The sequence below is a fragment of the Natator depressus genome, chromosome 7, assembly GCF_965152275.1.
Source record: "Natator depressus isolate rNatDep1 chromosome 7, rNatDep2.hap1, whole genome shotgun sequence".
Taxonomy (NCBI): domain Eukaryota; kingdom Metazoa; phylum Chordata; order Testudines; family Cheloniidae; genus Natator; species Natator depressus.
This window is the reverse complement of record NC_134240.1, coordinates 27,810,720-27,828,572: the sequence shown is the minus strand read 5'-3', so window position 1 is coordinate 27,828,572 and position 17,853 is coordinate 27,810,720. Positions and strand designations below refer to the sequence as shown.

The following is a 17,853-nucleotide window of genomic DNA, read 5'->3' as shown; positions in this document are numbered from 1 at the left end:
AAAGATAGATGCTTACCAGTGCTTGTTGGGATCAAAAATTCTCAGAGGGATATGAACATGTCTTCAAATGCTTTAATTTTGTGATTATGTAAATGAGGTATTTACCTCTTTAACAGATAGATGTCTAAGGTCCTGAAGCTGCAAACACTTATGCACATGAAATCAGTCGAACTACTGGCATGTATAATATTAAGTGTTTATGTTTTTGGAGAATCTGGAGCTAACTGTAGTTAAAATAAAATAGAACTGATGTTTTGAAATAAAGAAATATCTTTCTGGCAGAAATCATCTGAAATATCTATTATTTGGTTGTAATATGCTGGTTCTGAAGAGTGGAATTGCCATCCATGCCACAGAAGTGCATATATTACATGTCAGTTCAGATTCTGTCCCCTCCTGTGGCTACTCTACATTGCTTAGACAGAGCAAAGTGGCCTAATCTGTCTCTAAGGAACTAGCTGAGAGTTCCCCTAGCACAGGGTAGCTCTCACCTGGAATAAACTGCCTCTTCCACCCCAGCATAGGGGTGTATCTTGGGAGAGGGCATGTTATGGTTGGGAGGGCTTTTGCCAGCAGGAGAGATTCTGGCAAAATCTCTATAAATGGGCTATAAACTCTAAAAATGTCCCCATTGTACATGGAAGAGTAATAAGTGATTTGAGCTCTTTTCCGACATTTTAATAATTTGTACAAAAACTAAACTCTTGGATAAATCTGTATAGAAGGGCTAAATTTTTTAAAAAAAAAATAAAAAGCTCCACAAATTAAAATTATTAAAAAATAATAAATTTATTTGGACATAAGCTTTCATGGGCTAGAACCCACTATTGAAGTGGGTTCTAGCCCACGAAAGCTTATGCCCAATAAATTTGTTAGTCTCTAAGGTGCCACAAGGACTCCTCGTTGTTTTTGCTCATATAGACTAACACGGTTACCCCTCTGAAACCTAAAAAATAATAGAAGGCTTTTCCCATTGTTTTAGGCTCTGCCATATGTTGCTCTTCTGATAGCTATGCTGTTTTTCATCTATGCTGTTATTGGAATGCAGGTAATTATGAGTAATTTGCCCCTGAAAATGAGTATGTTGCCATATTCCTGCTGATGGACTGTTCTTTCCCATGACACTGGGGTTTTGCCCATGCTAATGAAGACATTAGGCTAGATCTGTGTGCTAGAATGATCCCCATGTAAATTCCTGTGTCCCCAAAGGGTATAAGAGTTTGGCACAGCCCAGGAAAGAGGGAAGTCTCCACAGTTAGGCTGGGGTGAGGAACATCCTATATGGAGTGGCTTTCCTTTCTAATTCTCCCCTTTTCCCCATCATTCACCAGAACGGGACAGATGCCCTTATGATTTTTAATCTGACATTATGCATGTACAGCATAATAATATTAATCTTCCTAAAACAGGTAGGATAATGGTCTCTAATATACTGTAATATCACATACATATATAATACAATATCATATAATATCTAAAATACTGTACTGGGAAAGGAAGGCTGGTCAAGTGGTCAGGCACTGGACTTGAACTCAGGAGTTCTCGATTCAATTCCCTGTGCTGCCACTGACTGACTCTATGACTTTGGGCAAATTTCTTAAACTCTCTGTGCCTCAGTTCCCTGCTCTGTGTCTGTCTTGTCTATTTAGATTGCACAGTCTTTAATAGAGGGATTATATTTTACTATGAGTATATGCAGCACTAAGCACAAATGAGATCTTAATCTCAGTTGTGACCACTAGGTGCTAGTGTAATATAAATAATAAAGATAACATAATCTGACCCAGAACACAGGAGGATGCATAAAATGTGTAATAATAGATTCAGTGATGTTGCACCAAATTTTTAAAGATCTATTCTGTAAATATGCAATATTTACTGCATGTTGTCAGATTTGCATTATTACCAGGGAAGAAGTGAAGAAATCAGATGAAGCAATTATCATATTTGTAAAACTGTTTTTCATACATAGAGATGCTAATTTATACTGCTGGATTATGGCCACTGTTCATTTAGACAAAATTATGTAGAATGGAATCAAAAATAATATTTGATCCCGACTTCTGCTTGCAGGTATTTGGTAAAGTTGCCATGAGGGACAATAACCAAATTAACAGAAACAACAATTTTCAGACTTTTCCCCAAGCAGTCCTGCTTTTGTTCAGGTAAATATATTTTAATCTTTGCTTTTATTAGCGCCTACGGGTTCTTAAACTGACATTTGGAAGACTCTTCTAGCTTGTGTAATGTCAGTTTGCTTAAAATCTGTTTGAAAGTTAAAAGTAATTTAGTGTGACGGTATGTAATCCTTTCTGCCATACTTTCTACTGTTCACTGACACAGAATAGTCTTAAGAGTGTACAAGGTGTACAGAAGAATAACCTAAAGTCACTCAGTCTGTTAAGAGAGCTACCATGAATAATATCTAATGGGAAATGTATTGTAATTTTCTTGATGCATTAAGGGCTGGAATATACCTGTCCCAAGCCTGAATGTGCAAGGGATAGAGAGGGTGAAAGGAGACTTGGCCTCCATTGGGCCCCTCATACACAGGGGCCAAGCACAGTGGGGACATGATGACTTCACTTGCTGTGATCCACTGTTGTGACTAGCCTCTGCTAAGGGTAAGGGGACTGCGTGCTGAATCCTCTTTTACAGTGTCAATGCAGCTGTGTTTGACAGGAACACCAGGGGGATTGGTGCCACAATATTAAAACGGAATGCCTTCTGTGGTGATGCAGTTCTGCACTACTCCAATGTAGGACTGTTGCTTCATGCCACAATTTCACCCTAAGGATTTTGGTCACATAAAAAAGTCAACAAAAGATTTTTCAATATGTTGGATGTACTCAAGTACTGATATTTCCATGGTGTTACCTAATTAACTTTGAACAATGAAGGTCCTTTGTTCAAGAGATAAGGAACATCCAAATTATTAGATAAAAATGTCATGTGGCAGTAGTTCAGATACAATATCTAATGTGACATTTCCTGATCAAACGCTGTTTGCTAAAATGCTTCAGACAATAAGAGGAACCTTCTTTCTGTTTTAATTCAAATTGCTTAAAAAATTGAGGACCAAGTCAAGACCTCAAGTGAGGTGAAGGGTCCCAAGTTTATTTGTGCTAATCTACAATCTGCACTGGAAATCACCAGCCACAAGTCATGCCAATTAACTCAGTGAAGCCCAGAACCACACTTGCCAGGAGGGAAATGAAAAACACCACAAAGCAGTTTGGCAGTTCTGTATTGTGGGAAAAAATCCCTCAGAACCCATGTCAGGATTCCTTCCCCACTCTGAACTCTAGGGTACAGATGTGGGGACCCACATGAAAGACCCCCTAAGCTTATTTTTACCAGTTTAGGTTAAAAACTTCCCCAAGGTACAAACTTTGCCTTGGCCTTGAACAGTATGCTGCCACCACCAAGCATTTTAAACAAAGAACAGGGAAAGAGCCCACTTGGAGACATCTTTCCCCAAAATATCCCCCCAAGCCCTTCACCCCCTTTCCTGGGGAAGGCTTGATAATAATCCTCACCAATTTGTACAGGTGAACACAGACCCAAACCCTTGGATCTTAAGAACAATGAAAAATCAATCAGGTTCTTAAAAGAAGAATTTTAATTAAAGAAAAAGTAAAAGAATCACCTCTGTAAAATCAGGATGGAAAATACTTTACAGGGTATTCAGATTCAAAACACAGAGGATCCCCCTCTGGGCAAAACCTTAAAGTTACAGAAAACAGGAATAAACCTCCCTCTTAACACAGGGAAAATTCACATAAAACAAAAGATAAACTAATCCACCTTGCCTGGCTTACCTATACTGGTTGCAATATTGGAGACTTGGATTAGGATGGGTTGGAGAAGATGGATTTCTGTCTGGCCTCTCTCAATCCCAAGAGAGAACAACCACGTAAACAAAGAGCACAAACAAAAGCCTTTCCCCCCAAGATTTGAAAGTATCTTGTTCCCTTATTGGTCCTGTGGGTCAGGTGCCAGCCAGGTTAGCTGAGCTTCTTAACCTTTTACAGGTAACAGGATGTTGCCTCTGGGCAGGAGGGATTTTATAGCACTGTATACAGAAAGGTGGTTACCCTTCCCTTTATATTTATGACAACCCACAAGGGTGATTGGCCACCCCAGTGACAAATCATCTAAAGCAGAGGTTTACAAACTCTGGGACATCCCCCATAGGGGGCACTGAGGAACGTTCAAGGAGGCAAGAGGTGATGTTAGGCAGCTCGGGTTTCAGCTCTGCATGGTGGGGCTCAGGAGGGAGCACCACCTCCACCCCCGATTCACCTCAGTGGGACACCCAGCCTATGGGTCAGTGTCAACATCCACCGCAGCTGTGCCGATTTACACTGCCAGCAGCCTCCATGCCCAGCGCTGGCTCTGCCCTCGGAGACTGTTGCATGTGCCTTCCCCCACCCTGAAAACCCAAGTTGCGGGGGGCGGGAGGTATTGTGTCTATTTTTCTCTGGGTTGTGGCGGTGCTCAGCTCAAAATCTGTAATTGTAATTCAAAGCGGGGGCTCAGCTCAAAAAGTTTGAAAACTGCTGATGTAAAGGGAGGGGAAAGGGAAGCTGGAAAAGGGTGTCTCACACTGGCAGCCCACGCCTGCGAAGCCACTTCTGAACCCCAGCTAGGAGTGAGTGGATCCAGATTGATGTACTGCTTGAGGACTCTAATGGCAATGGGATGGGTAGGCACAAAAGTGTACCCCCTTGTCAGCGTGCAACTCCCCCCTCAACAAAGTGTGGCTCTGTCCTCACCTGAATAAATTGGGTGAAGACAAGAAGGATGTTCCCCTCACCTACAGGCCCTTTAACCCAAAGGGGGTATCTCAGTTGCTGTCTGGCCCCATCAAAGCCACACTCAGGTTAGCAAATTTGGGCAAATAACAATAACAATTGTTAACACATTTATGTTACTCGAAATTCAACAGATCCATGGGATGGTGGTTTTAGTCTCCTTTTGCACTATTGAATAATAGAAAATCTTTGCTAATCTAATACATTTATCCAAGTATTCTATTTTTCACCTTTCCATTTATATTGTAACACTTTTGACCTCTATGGGTTATTAACCAAGCTTTGGTCTCTGTTCTGACTTAATTTTTTCATCTCTTTTATTTACCCCATGTACTTTTGAGGTTAAAGATGTGCTACAGCACGCTAAAAGGGAGCAGAGTGGCCTCAGTTACAGCCATGCAACCCCCCCAGGTACTGATTGGGATTCCATTGGTATAAGTGAATGGAGAATATGATCCATCAAGAAAACAACATATTTTAAAGCAAATTACCAACAGATGGGCATTTTGGTGGGCCTGCCGTAAATAAACCACGTTTTCAGGCATAAATCAAAAAATGTACTCACAAACAAATTACTTGGCATGCAGGTACTTTAGGCACAGTCAGTTATCTTTACGCACTTTGCACATACAAATATGTGTTTGCCTCCTCCCCCTTTGGAAAATGTTAATCGGCTATAATAAGAGTATGTATAATGAACACTGTATATGGTGTCCTGCCAGAAAGAGCCAGCTTCTTCCAGCCTTATCCTCTGTCTCCTCATTCAGGGTGCTTCTCTTCTGCCAATCCTGAACACTAAAGTACAACAAACTCCTTCACCACAGTAGTATGTATGGAGAGAAGCAAGTGACACATTAGAAACAAAAATAACCGAACGAGGGGTCCACTCCTACAAACTCAGCTTGGCATAGTGCTTCCAACTATAAGTATGTCCCTTCAGACTTCAGTGAGACTACTCAAGGTAGTAAGCACTGTGTGAGGTGTATACAATTCATGGGTAACTGGTCAGCCTTTAGGTTGACCAGTTCCTATCCACCACACCAGTCCCTCAAAGTTTCAGGAACTCATGTTGCTTATAGAGAGAGATGATCAATTTTCCCTCAAAAACCAAGTGTTCTACTTCAGTCCTCCCATAACTGTCCCTGTAGGGGCAGTTCTGTGGACCACTAGTAGGTGGGTCACACAGTTGCCCTTTGTTTACCCTAGGGACCTCTTGGGTTCAGAAACCTGACTTCTGGGGAGGAACAGCCAAACAGCACGGGCTTCCAAATTTGTATACAGTATTTCATTAACTAAACTAAATAACTAAGCAAAAGCATAAAATACATACGGAAAAAAAAAGTGGGTTAGTATCAAATTAATCTAATTATCAGGTTGATTCAATTATAGCTAATAAACCAATAATTGCTCAGAAGCACTACGTAATGATTTGTAATGGCAGCAACGCTTAGCCTCAAAAGGAAGAGGATATTATAGAACTCAGTCCCAGCCTCATGAGCTATTACAGTTCCAACCAAAGAGGGTCGGATCCCTGCTGGGTTGAAGCTAATGGGAAGACCACAGCTTTGATGTTGATTAAGACACCTGCCGACATTACCAGTGGTTAGGTGATAGCCAATCTCTTCTATCTCCTCCAACTCCAATACAGGGACACCATGAAACAGTCCAGTACAACTCAAGATGACACAGCTTATTGCATTTCATATTCAAATGACAAATTTAGGTGAAAATAACAATTTTTCAGGATTTAACATGCAACTCCTAACCCGCGACATATATTTCTGTGTGATCTTTTAGGGTATTTTCAACTCTTTTAGCTGCAGGTGTGATTCCCAGCTCCAGCTAGTGTGCTAAAAATAGACTGTAGCTGTGGCAGCATGAACAGTAGGGTGGGCCAGTTGCCCAGACAATGTTTGCAGAGTCTCAGATGGGTACACACTTGGAGCAGCTAGCCCATTCCACCGCCCACACTGCTGCGGCTACGTTCTGTTTTTTGTTTGCTAACTCATTGAGAGCTAGTGCAAGCACGTCTTCTCAAGCTGGAAATCACGTCCCCAGGTGGAACGTAGACATACTTTTAGACAGCAAGGTATTTTCTGGATATTGAAACACTATCCCACAGGCGCCATTCTCAAATAAATTCTGTGGGTTCTAGCTACACACACACACACACACATCCCACACTATACACTACACTACCAGCCCTCTTCTGGAGTTAAAAACAAGTGCTAGAATGCTAATGGAGAGCTCATTTTGAAACCATAATTTTTGATGGATCTTGTCTTGTTTGTGCCCTAATAAAGGTGTGCGACTGGAGAAGCATGGCAGGAAATCATGCTGGCTTGTTTGCCTGGAAAACGCTGTGATCCAGAATCTGATTATAGTCCAGGGGAAGAATTCACATGTGGAAGCAACTTTGCAATTATTTATTTCATCAGTTTTTACATGCTTTGTGCATTTTTGGTGAGTCCAGTTAGTGTCCACAAACACAAGTGAGTTTTAGCATTTTGATTGGACAATAAGCTAACAACAAAAACCCAGATCCACAATCCAGTTTGTAAAATATTTTTTTCAGCATTATATGTTTCAAAAGGACACCCAAGTCCTTTAGTTCAAACTAAAGGCCCAATCCTACCAGCAGTTATAGTTACTCCAGCGTGAAGTCCCATTGACGTCAATCTTGCCATATGTGCAGGAGTAGCAGTTTGCAGGATTGGGTCCCAAGATATATGAAATATGCTATGATAATTTATCATTATTATTGATTTGTACTATCATACCATCTAGGAGTCCTGTTCACTTACCAGGACTCCATTGTGCTAGGTGCAGTACAAACACAGAACAAAAAGTCCCTGGCTCCAAGAGTTTATAGTCTAAGTATCAGACAAGAGACAACAGATACAGATAGACTGACGGGAGTATGAGGAGACACTGAGAGAATCTCTGCAGTGCAGCTAGGAGTGAACCTTCCAGCCCAGGTAGACAGAGTTGAGCTAGTGGTTCTTGAGCTAATCCTCTAAAAATCGCAGTATGGGCACTGCAGCCTGGGCTGGAGCTCAGCTCTCAAGCCCACCTGGCCTCCTAGACTTGAGGGCCCAAGCTCCAGCCTGAGCCGCAACATCTATAAGGCTATTTTTAATGTGCTCGCTACGGTCCCACTAGTGTGAGTCTGTCTGCCTAGGCTGGAATCCCAGCTGCAATCTAGACATAACCTGAGACAATATTGTCAGCATAATAGGCTGTGATATCAGCTCACAAGCAGGCTAACCATTGTCAAGATTTTTGTACCTCATGGCAAAGTAGATTTTTAAGGAGGGTTTTAAACAAGGATAATGAGATGGATTTCTAAGGGTTTATTAGAAGCTTCTCCCTGGCATGATGGTCAGCCTGGGATAAGGAACAAGGATGCTTGTTTGAAAATATAACAATTGGGCGATAGAGGCTGACAAAATGGGCCAATCAGAGGCAGGAGTCGACCTTCAGTACTGAATGAGAGATGCTAAGTAGAGTGAGAATAGGTCATGAACGGCCTTGAAAGTGATGCCAAATAGTTTTTGAGAAGATAGAGAAGAGAGAGCTGGTAAAAGGATTCAGAGAGAGAGGTGACATGGTCAAGCAACTGGAAATGATAATTTAAAAATGATCTACGCAGCAGTATTCTGAATGGATAGCAGCAGGACAAGATTGCATACATTATGTCAATATAAATAATAATAATATCATATTTGCTGGAGAAAGATTAATATTTATCAAATCTTGTATCCACTGATACTATTTAACCAGCTTGAATTCTAACTCTGCTGAAAGTTAAATTATTTCATATAAACACATATGCCAGCAAAATGAAGGCAAATATAAATTTTGAATTGTGTTTAGATTATCAATCTGTTTGTGGCTGTCATCATGGACAACTTTGATTATTTGACACGTGACTGGTCTATTCTGGGTCCACATCATTTGGATGAATTCAAAAGAATATGGTCAGAATATGATCCTGAAGCAAAGTAAGTTTGATCATTTCTCTGCCCAAATATCCCTAATGAATATATAAAAGTAAAGTGTTAAAAGACTTTCTTCAGAGGCACGTATAAATGTGACAACTGGTACGTATTTTTTGTAGGGGAAGAATAAAGCATCTTGATGTAGTTACGTTGCTGCGACGCATTCAGCCTCCACTTGGTTTTGGCAAATTATGCCCCCACAGAGTGGCGTGCAAGGTAGGTCTTAAAATAAGTTCCCCTTGTCGTTTTTCTCCATAGTTCATAATTTTACTGCATTACCACGATAATGCTGTCCAGTTTCATGGGTGGGGGAAATGGTCCCTCTGATAAGCTCTCATTCACCACCGAATTACTCCAGTTTTGCACTGGGTTTATTCTGCCCACTCAGATCAGTTTGTTATTTCAGTGAATTGATTTCAGTGTCCTTATACCAACATAAAGCACTTTAGGATTAAAGAAGTGGCTGTATAAATGTATCATTATTCTATTTTCATTGTCATAGTTTATGTGTATTTCCAAGAAACTGGCTAAAACATCATTTTACCAACGAAATACAAAACAATATGTTTTTTTTTCTTCAATAAACCTTCAGTCAAACAGCATTTGTGCTACTTAACTATGTACCTACAAGAGACCATAGCAGCTCTTATACTTGGCAGTGAATCTTGGGTTTTGCTATGGAGAAATAGTCTCTTTTAGAGGGGAAGCCAGCTTTTACTTAATGTTTACTTTTTTTTAACTTAGTGATTGCAAGTGGCCTTGCATGTATGACATAAGCTCATTTCCCCAGGATGCCTTTTTGCTACCTGCATTCAGAAGGAGAGAAGTCAGATTTACAAAGCCCCTGCAGTTTTTCTGAACATGTTAAACATCTAATTGTGATAAAAATGGTTCTGTTTTCATTTTACATTCTGTAGCAATTATTTCACAGAGACAAATTCTCAGAAATTCCATTTTCAGGTGTACACACAAGTGTAGGAGAGAGCACTCCATCCCTTAATTTGTTAATCAAGGGTTGGAGTTCTGCACAGGGGCCTGAAACTAGTGGGTATGTACTTGGCATGGCTAAGCTATGCTTCCACTGTCGCTACTCATGCCACAGTGTCTCCACGGCTATTTATACTCTGGCTAGCTTGAGGAGAGCTAGTTCAAGCATGTGTGCGCCAGCAGAGGAATCGCATCCCTAGCTCGGAGTGTAGACATGGTACTACGCTAGAACAGAGGAAATATCAATTAGATAGGAAAAAATTCTGATAGATCAAATAGTGTAATTTTATCAAGCTCACTGAGGCACTTCTGTGAGAGAGATTACTGCTTAAAATGCTGATGGTGATAGAGTAGATGACAATTCAAGTCTCATGCAGAGCCATTCCCTAGTTGAATCAGGAGGTCCTTTCCAGATTGATTCAACATAGTTATTACTGATTTTCCAATTACGCTGGCTTACTTAATTAAATGAGTCTGAGATGCGTGATACTGTGTAAAGCACTCCTGGAAAATGTAGTAGCGTTTGCAAGTCAGTTTTGATGATGTGGCTCTTGGGTGGGCATACACATGAATACGAACAACTGAAACAAGCTAGCTGCTGAAAACAGTGAGCCAAATTCTCTCATGCAGTGCAGCTGTTTTGTGCAGCACTACTGGCACAATCTGGCCCTAAAGTTGTCAAAACTGTCCCTGAGAGGATCTCCTCAATACAGGGGATCCCTGGTGGCAAAGAGCCAGCACAGAGGCTCTTGCACCACGTCACCAACCCCCACCCCATTGCTGGCCTAGCAGGGACCAGGAGGCATGGCCAGAGGGAAGGCTGTGTAACTAGAACTCCCCTGCACTACTCTGATCCCCAGCTGCTTTTATTGGTCTCCTGGAGCTGTTAGCAGCTGGTGTAAGCTAGAGCAGACCTCAAATTCCTTTAGCTCAATGCCAGGGGTCTGGTGCTGCAGAGGCAGCAGGATCAGGAACATACACTTTTGCATATACAAAGCTACATTTACACCACACTGCCCAACCTTTCTGCTGTGTGCAGTTCAGCCTTCACCAAGGGCCTGGCCCGATGTCTGCAAAGGGGCTTAGTGACTAAAATATGAAAACCACCGAACATTTTCAGCTCTTCTGGAAAAAATTGTGTTATTAATATCATCTATAAATTGTACGCAGCTGAGATGGATCTTTGGAATGCCATGGTTCATTTCTGGTGTCAAGCAAAAATGCTCTCTTGCAGAGCTGTAGCCTGTTTATCAGCTAAGGGATATGATTTTTTTTTCTACATACCTTGTCAGGTGTTATTCTTTTCATACATGTCAGCTTTTTAGATAAATGAAGATAATTAAACATTGTTGTCCAAATATATTCCCTCAAGAATTCATTTTTTAAAAAGATTCATTTGTTTTCTTTTTTCCACGTACAGAGGTTAGTAGCCATGAACATGCCTCTGAACAGTGACGGAACAGTCATGTTCAATGCTACTTTATTTGCCTTGGTTAGAACTGCGCTGAAGATCAAAACAGAAGGTAAGATAATATCTGTGAAAATGACACTTTGTGTGTCAAAATATGTGGTGAAGAAAAGTTCAGGAGATGTGATATTCTGCATAATTCCTTCTTGCTGGACACCAGCAAGCCTGATACTGGTTTTGGATTGAGGGCTATATTCCCAAATGGCTGGAGTGTTCTTTTCTTGTTCTGCGGTTAGAAATTGCATGAGAGTGCTGAGGTACAGGGAGACCTTGGAAACCGTTACAGACCTATATTTGGTGAGATAAGGACACTGGCATATACTGTGGAGGCTGAATCTGAGTGGTTTTAGCAGACTTTTATTACTGTGCATTAAGAAAAGACATTACAGTTTCAAGAAATGATTTGTGATAACTATACCCTTGAACAACTTCACTCTGTTCTGTCATTTACTGTCTCAGTCTCCTTTTTCCTTCTAATTTTTTATTTTTCTATGTATTTGATTACTTATTGCTCTCCATCCTCTGGTGGCTCCTCCATTCCCCAGAAGACTTCATGCTCCATTACCCATAACAAGCTGCTTAGAATAAGCCTCTGTATGTAGCATTGTGTGGCAGATCCATATGCTGAGCTCAGTGCGGCAAGAGAAGGGAATCCTACTACCCAAGCTAGTCAATGCTTCTGGCTGCAGCCTGCACGCTAACCTGGAGAAGGTCCCTTTCACTGTGTATTTTTGTTAGAATTTGCATACATTTAAATGAATAACTCAATCTCCCTAATTTCTCCTGGATCTCAGGGTATTTTGCACCCTTGTGAGCCATTTTATTTATTTTTTCTTTAAACTAAACAATTCAATGTAAGGACTAAAGAATCATTAATTGCAGCACTAACTGAAATGTAATTGTTTTCTAAGTTATGTGTAGCATAATCATTTTGTCTGTCTCTCTACAGGTAACCTAGAACAGGCAAATGAAGAACTTAGAGCAGTTATAAAGAAAATCTGGAAGAAAACCAGCATGAAGCTCCTTGATCAAGTTGTCCCTCCAGCTGGCGGTTAGTGGGATAAACTTTACAATAAACTATGAGCAAAATCAGAACTTTGTCATTAACCAACAGCAAACTATAATGCCAAAATAAATATATCAGATATTATATTTTGTTACGTTAGATAATATAATGGCAGGACTGATCAAAAGAGGAAACAGAAAAGAGAGGTTTTCTGTTAATTTTCTTTCTTGCAAAAATATCTTTAATTAATTGAAATAAAATTGATTTCAGTGCATTCAGCAGAACATATATTTTGTACTAATTAAGCTTAACATTATATTTTTGTTTATATTCTTTTATATTTTGAATATTTCTGGGAGAAAACTGAAACCTTTCTATTTCCTGTTTAAAAAATAACATTTTGCTATATTTATTAAGCCAAAAGGCTCAAATCTTCACTCTGTTACACTCATTTAAATTCAGAGCAATTCCACTGTCTGCAGACAGTGGAGTTGGTCCACATTTACACAAGCATAACTGAGATTGGAATATGGGTCAAAATAAATAGATTTTTAAATTCCACTGATTTCAGTACGTTGGCAAGAACTACAAGGCATGTATGTTACTTCTTATTACGTACTGTAAAATGACACGTCAAATCTTTTGTTATATATTTATATATAAATATATTATATATATATATATAGCTTTTCTTTACAATATATACATGTATAGTAATATCCTGTAGGGTTAGGTGACTGTTTTTGACTTGCTTTTTCAAGTTTTAAAGGTGCAGGATCTGTTGCACAGTATCATCCATACCAGTAATACATCCAGACATCCAAGATACAGATCCATTGTAATCATCTGGTATGTTTTGTAGCTTACTGTACTTTCAAGACTGATCAGACTCAGGTTTGGAAGCAGACTCAAGATCCCAGACCCGATGGTGGTGGAGGCTGATCTCTCTCTGAAGGTGACATTCTCAGGCTCTAGGGGAGAGAGAGCATGCTGGCTGCACTGCTCTTCGGCATGACTCAAGAAGCAGCATTAGCTTTAGCGCTGGAGGGAGCCACTTGCTACTGGTGTGGTGGCTGCCAGCTAAAAGTGGGGATGATGCCAAAAATGTAGACAATTTGGCTACCAAAAGGGGAACTGATACTGCACATTTAAAACAACTTTTTGTGTGTGTTCTACTCTATTCTTTTTAGCCTTACACCTAAGTGCTTGCATGGCATATATGAATTGCTTTGTTACTGTTGTAACTATGTGCTTGAGCTTTTTCTGCAGCCTCTGTTCCTTTCAACTATCAGTCTTTCAGAATATTCTGAAGCAATTCTGTTTTAGGGTGGTGGCATGGAATTAGTGTTGCCTCTTGCCTCTTTATTCCCCTACATTTTTATTGAAATATGGATGCATGCTTCAGAATAGCTAGCTGTGCCTGCATAAATTAATCTCATAGAGAATCTTTAAAGATTATATTCTTAGAATTAATCTTCTACAGTTGCACTATAGTTCACCTTTTAAACTTTGGTTTCATTTCATTGCTGATTACAAGCTGTATATTAACTTTCGGTTATACTAAAATCCATTGCTAGTACCATAATTCTTACTTCAAAAATGTAGTTCTTCAGTGTAGGTAGGACAGAAGATAAAAAATGTGGACCATCATTAAAACTGTAGAAAACAGATTGTCTCCAAAGATTTACAATAGTATAGTACAAATATAAGACCATGTGGCCAAGTTCTTTTTCCAGTCACTTGACAAGATCAAATCTTTCTGTTTCAGTCCTGTTTTGTTTCCTTGCAGAGCCTAGTCAGTATGATTTAGATGAGTAAGTGAAATACAGAAATCAATGGTATCTTATCCTACTGAAAGGAGAAAAGAGAAATACAACTATTTTACATTCATATCTGCTATGAATGTAAAATAGTTGGTATACAACATAAAATAGTTCTTACTGAAACAGTATTCAATAGAAAAATAAGAGATAGCAATACAAAAGCTGATGTTTAAGTAACAATCTGTAAGTGAATAAGTCTTTAATCAAATATGAGCAAAGTATCTCGGTTCAGTATATCAAAATCTGTTACATCAATGGTATTTAAATTGGCCAATCTACTAATTTTTTCTGCAGTATTTTTTTGTTGTGTTGATGCAGGCTAGATCTTTTCATATACTTACACATGCAGTATGCCTGCACAACAGGATCAGAACCAATCAATTCCCTGATTGACAGAATGGAAAGAAATCATTACATTTTTTCTGAGCTATACATAGATGCAATATAAAAAAATTAAATAAATATTTACTAGCACAAATTAAATTACAAATTACTGTAAACAGATTTCATTAAATCATTAGTAATTAACAACTGATTTCAGCTCAAGAAAGTCCCTTGCAAAAGACAAAATATTAGATGTTTGCTGTGTTTAGCATGAATTAATGTTCTTAATGTAAGAGAATCTAGGGCGGAAGACATACCCAAGAACCACTAAGGTCTATCTCCTTTCTGGAAAAGGAATTTTCCTCTGATTTCCCCCATCCTTTGCCTCCAAGCCCATTCAATCTCATTTAACACTTTCTGCCTTCTTTAAAAATATGTTTCATGTAAATAATTTCTTTTGCTCTCCTTTTAGCTGTAATTAAAATCTCTCTGTGGTGTGATCACTTCTACTTAGCTGCTTCCCTGCCTATACATCTCTAGTCATGTGTGTTACTCAAAAACAAAGTCAAGGATAACTTCCTTTGGCCCAGTCTCAAATTTTCTGTGCCCAGGTCTCCATATACAACTGACTGTGCCTGCAAAAGCATGTGTGCATCCCTTTTGCATGCACACACTAACATTTACATAAACAAATTAGGCAGCTGGGAACTCAGTCTGTCTAATTTGCACAGAAAAAGTGGGTGTATGCCAGTGCTGGTAGGCACACAAAGCTGCAGTGCAAAAGTGGTTGTGTAGCATCATGGACTGGCTTGAGGCATGCTGTCAGTGTGGCCCATAGTGTATGTGATACAATGTCTCACTTCTACTCATTTGTTCTTTTCACAAACCATTTCACATATTATTTCCTTAAGAGCTCTGTTCAAACACTGGAGAGGAAATAATATTAAGGATGGGGAAAGATTTATGTTGGGAGCCGGAGCAAGGACATATTTCAAGAAGTAATGGTCTTAATTAAACTAAAGAAGAAAGGTTGAGATTAGATGACTTTCAGGGAAATCTTCCAAACATTCAAAACAGAACAATGAGTCAGTTGAACAGCTGCCAAGAGTGATGACAGGTACAACAAAGGAAGTGTTCACACAGAGATTAAATAACTAACTTCAGAGAGTCTAGGAAAAACATTCTGCCTTAGGACCTGATCCTGTGCAGTGATGAGCTCTTCCTGTGGGGCGCTGAGCCCCCTCCATTCCCACTGTAGCCAGTCGGAGTTTGGGAGGCTCAGTACCTTTAAGGAGGCATCAGCACTTGGCAAGAGCAGGCCCAATGATGCTACATTGAATGCTACGGTGGAACAGACTGGGCTCCCAACCCAAGCCACTTTAAACAAATTAGCAATAGTTTTTTCCTTACTGTCCTTTGATACTTTTAAAGGCACATAAAATAAAAAGCTGCTCCAAATATATCCTTACTGTATTTCCACTGAACTCAATGGTGTTATGTCTGGGGTGAATTTGGCCCACATCAGACTTTACTGTCACCGATATTTATTTGTCTGAAAGGAGCTTATTTTGAACAGTAGATAATTAAAGAATTCAGTTTGAGAACGATGCTGCTATAAATATAAAAATGTCATCATAATGGATTTAATTCTATACTGCTTTTTAAAAAGGACATTGTAGTTACTGAAACTAAGTACAGAAACAGACCATCAAAATGAAATATTATGTGCACTTGCAGTAGCATTATTAAAAGGAGTAAATTAATTAAACTTAAATTCTTAAAAGATGCCATATTATAGGTAGCAGTGGAACCAGTTAACCTGTTGGATCTCTCAGGACATGAGATAACATATAATGCAAAGTCAAAGGGAGACTCAGTTTTAATCAAAGTGATACTGTATGACATGATACAAAAAAAGACAGAGGAGCATTTGAAATGTGTGTAATATACAATCCACAATATGTTTCCCAACAAACGTATGTTACAGTGTGTCTAGACATAGTATTTAGTGTTCATATAGTCTTTCTAAATTCAGCCAATAGAAGTCACAGTTGTGTCTACTAACCCAGATCCTGAGAGGTATTAAGTACTTGTCTTTCACAATGAGGTCAACAGAAGTTACAGATACTTAGCACCCGTCAGGATTTGGCCTACTAACAGCAAAGTAGACTTTGGCACCACCAATATTCTAAAACACATCAGTTCCCCTTGAGGTATAATACCGTGTTAATTAGCAGCCGCATTGCAAACAGCTTTATCAGTATGTTAAAAATATCAAGAGAGAAGGCAACAAACAAATAAGGCAGCAAACTTCACTCTAAAAGTAAGTCCAGGAAAGTAAAGAATACCCAACATGGGATCTTTTTAAGCAATAAGATGTCCATAGCTCTCTAATATGTATTCCTTACTAGGACATCAAAAGTCCATATTTGGGTGCTCAAACTGGCCTTTGGTCTCATAAAATAAGCAAATACATAGTTAAGTGCTGAGCTGAGAACTTGAATGTGGGATCTGGCTATCTTATTAAGGCACCTGTATTTGAAGACTGGGCTTTCCATATAAAAGTGTGGTATGGGTCACAAAAGCGACTCTGTAAAAATTGCTCATTTTTATGCTGCTCACCAAATGACAGTATCTTCTGAATTATAGCTAGATAATTAACTGGCAAAACATACCTTTACATTTATTAGCATTTCAGAGTCAATATGCTGCTGTAGGAAACATCATGTTCTGCCTCATACATGCTACTATTGTCATATGCTAGCCAATGAGCAAATTCTTACTCAAACAAGACTCTCAATTAATTAATTAATTTATTTATTAATTTTGAATTTATGAGGGCTGTGGGATTTGTCCCTAAATTCTCATTTCAGAATTTTTGTTGCTGGTTGGCAATAATAAGCAGATATAATGCTGCCGGAAAGGTGCTCAGATACTATGCTGGTGGAGTACCAGTACAGGAACTACAAAGACAGATAAATAGATTTGAGACCACTTTGATGGTGCAGTTCAAAAAATTGTATTTTGATATGTTAACTGTGCAAATTTGGTTTGGTAGGAAGTAACTGAGCAAGAATAAATTAAAAACAGGACATTTCATTTTTATATTGTCAATCTTCTGAGCATATTCAGTTTCTGTAGCTCTGATTTTAATAAATTTGTTCAAAGTAATCAAAGCCAGTAATTCAACTCCTGTGCAGATACTAACATGTTTATGATTTAATTAAAAAGTTACCTGCTAGAACGTAGTAAAATATTCTGTTTTCTTCTACATTAAGGACTACTTCACTTAATTCTAATATTGAGCTAGACTGTCTGCTAAAATATTGCTTTATGCTAGGTTTAGGCTATCTTATTATAAGGTGAAAGCATAGTGCTTGTTGCACCCATCACATTTGTTTTCCTGAATCAGATGTGAGTGTTTAGG

The 17,853-nt window shown here is 39.1% G+C and overlaps 1 protein-coding gene across 1 annotated transcript in view; it reads left to right on the top strand.

Annotated features, from left to right (window-relative positions):
* Positions 1-17,853, top strand: part of CACNA1D (calcium voltage-gated channel subunit alpha1 D) — a 329,318-nt gene that overhangs the window by 261,706 nt on the left and 49,759 nt on the right. The window contains exons 33-39 of the mRNA XM_074957788.1: positions 983-1,048; positions 2,074-2,165; positions 7,121-7,280; positions 8,694-8,821; positions 8,938-9,034; positions 11,226-11,328; positions 12,223-12,324. Of these exons, the coding sequence (XP_074813889.1) occupies positions 983-1,048; positions 2,074-2,165; positions 7,121-7,280; positions 8,694-8,821; positions 8,938-9,034; positions 11,226-11,328; positions 12,223-12,324 (748 nt within the window). The remainder of the gene's footprint in view (positions 1-982; positions 1,049-2,073; positions 2,166-7,120; positions 7,281-8,693; positions 8,822-8,937; positions 9,035-11,225; positions 11,329-12,222; positions 12,325-17,853) is intronic.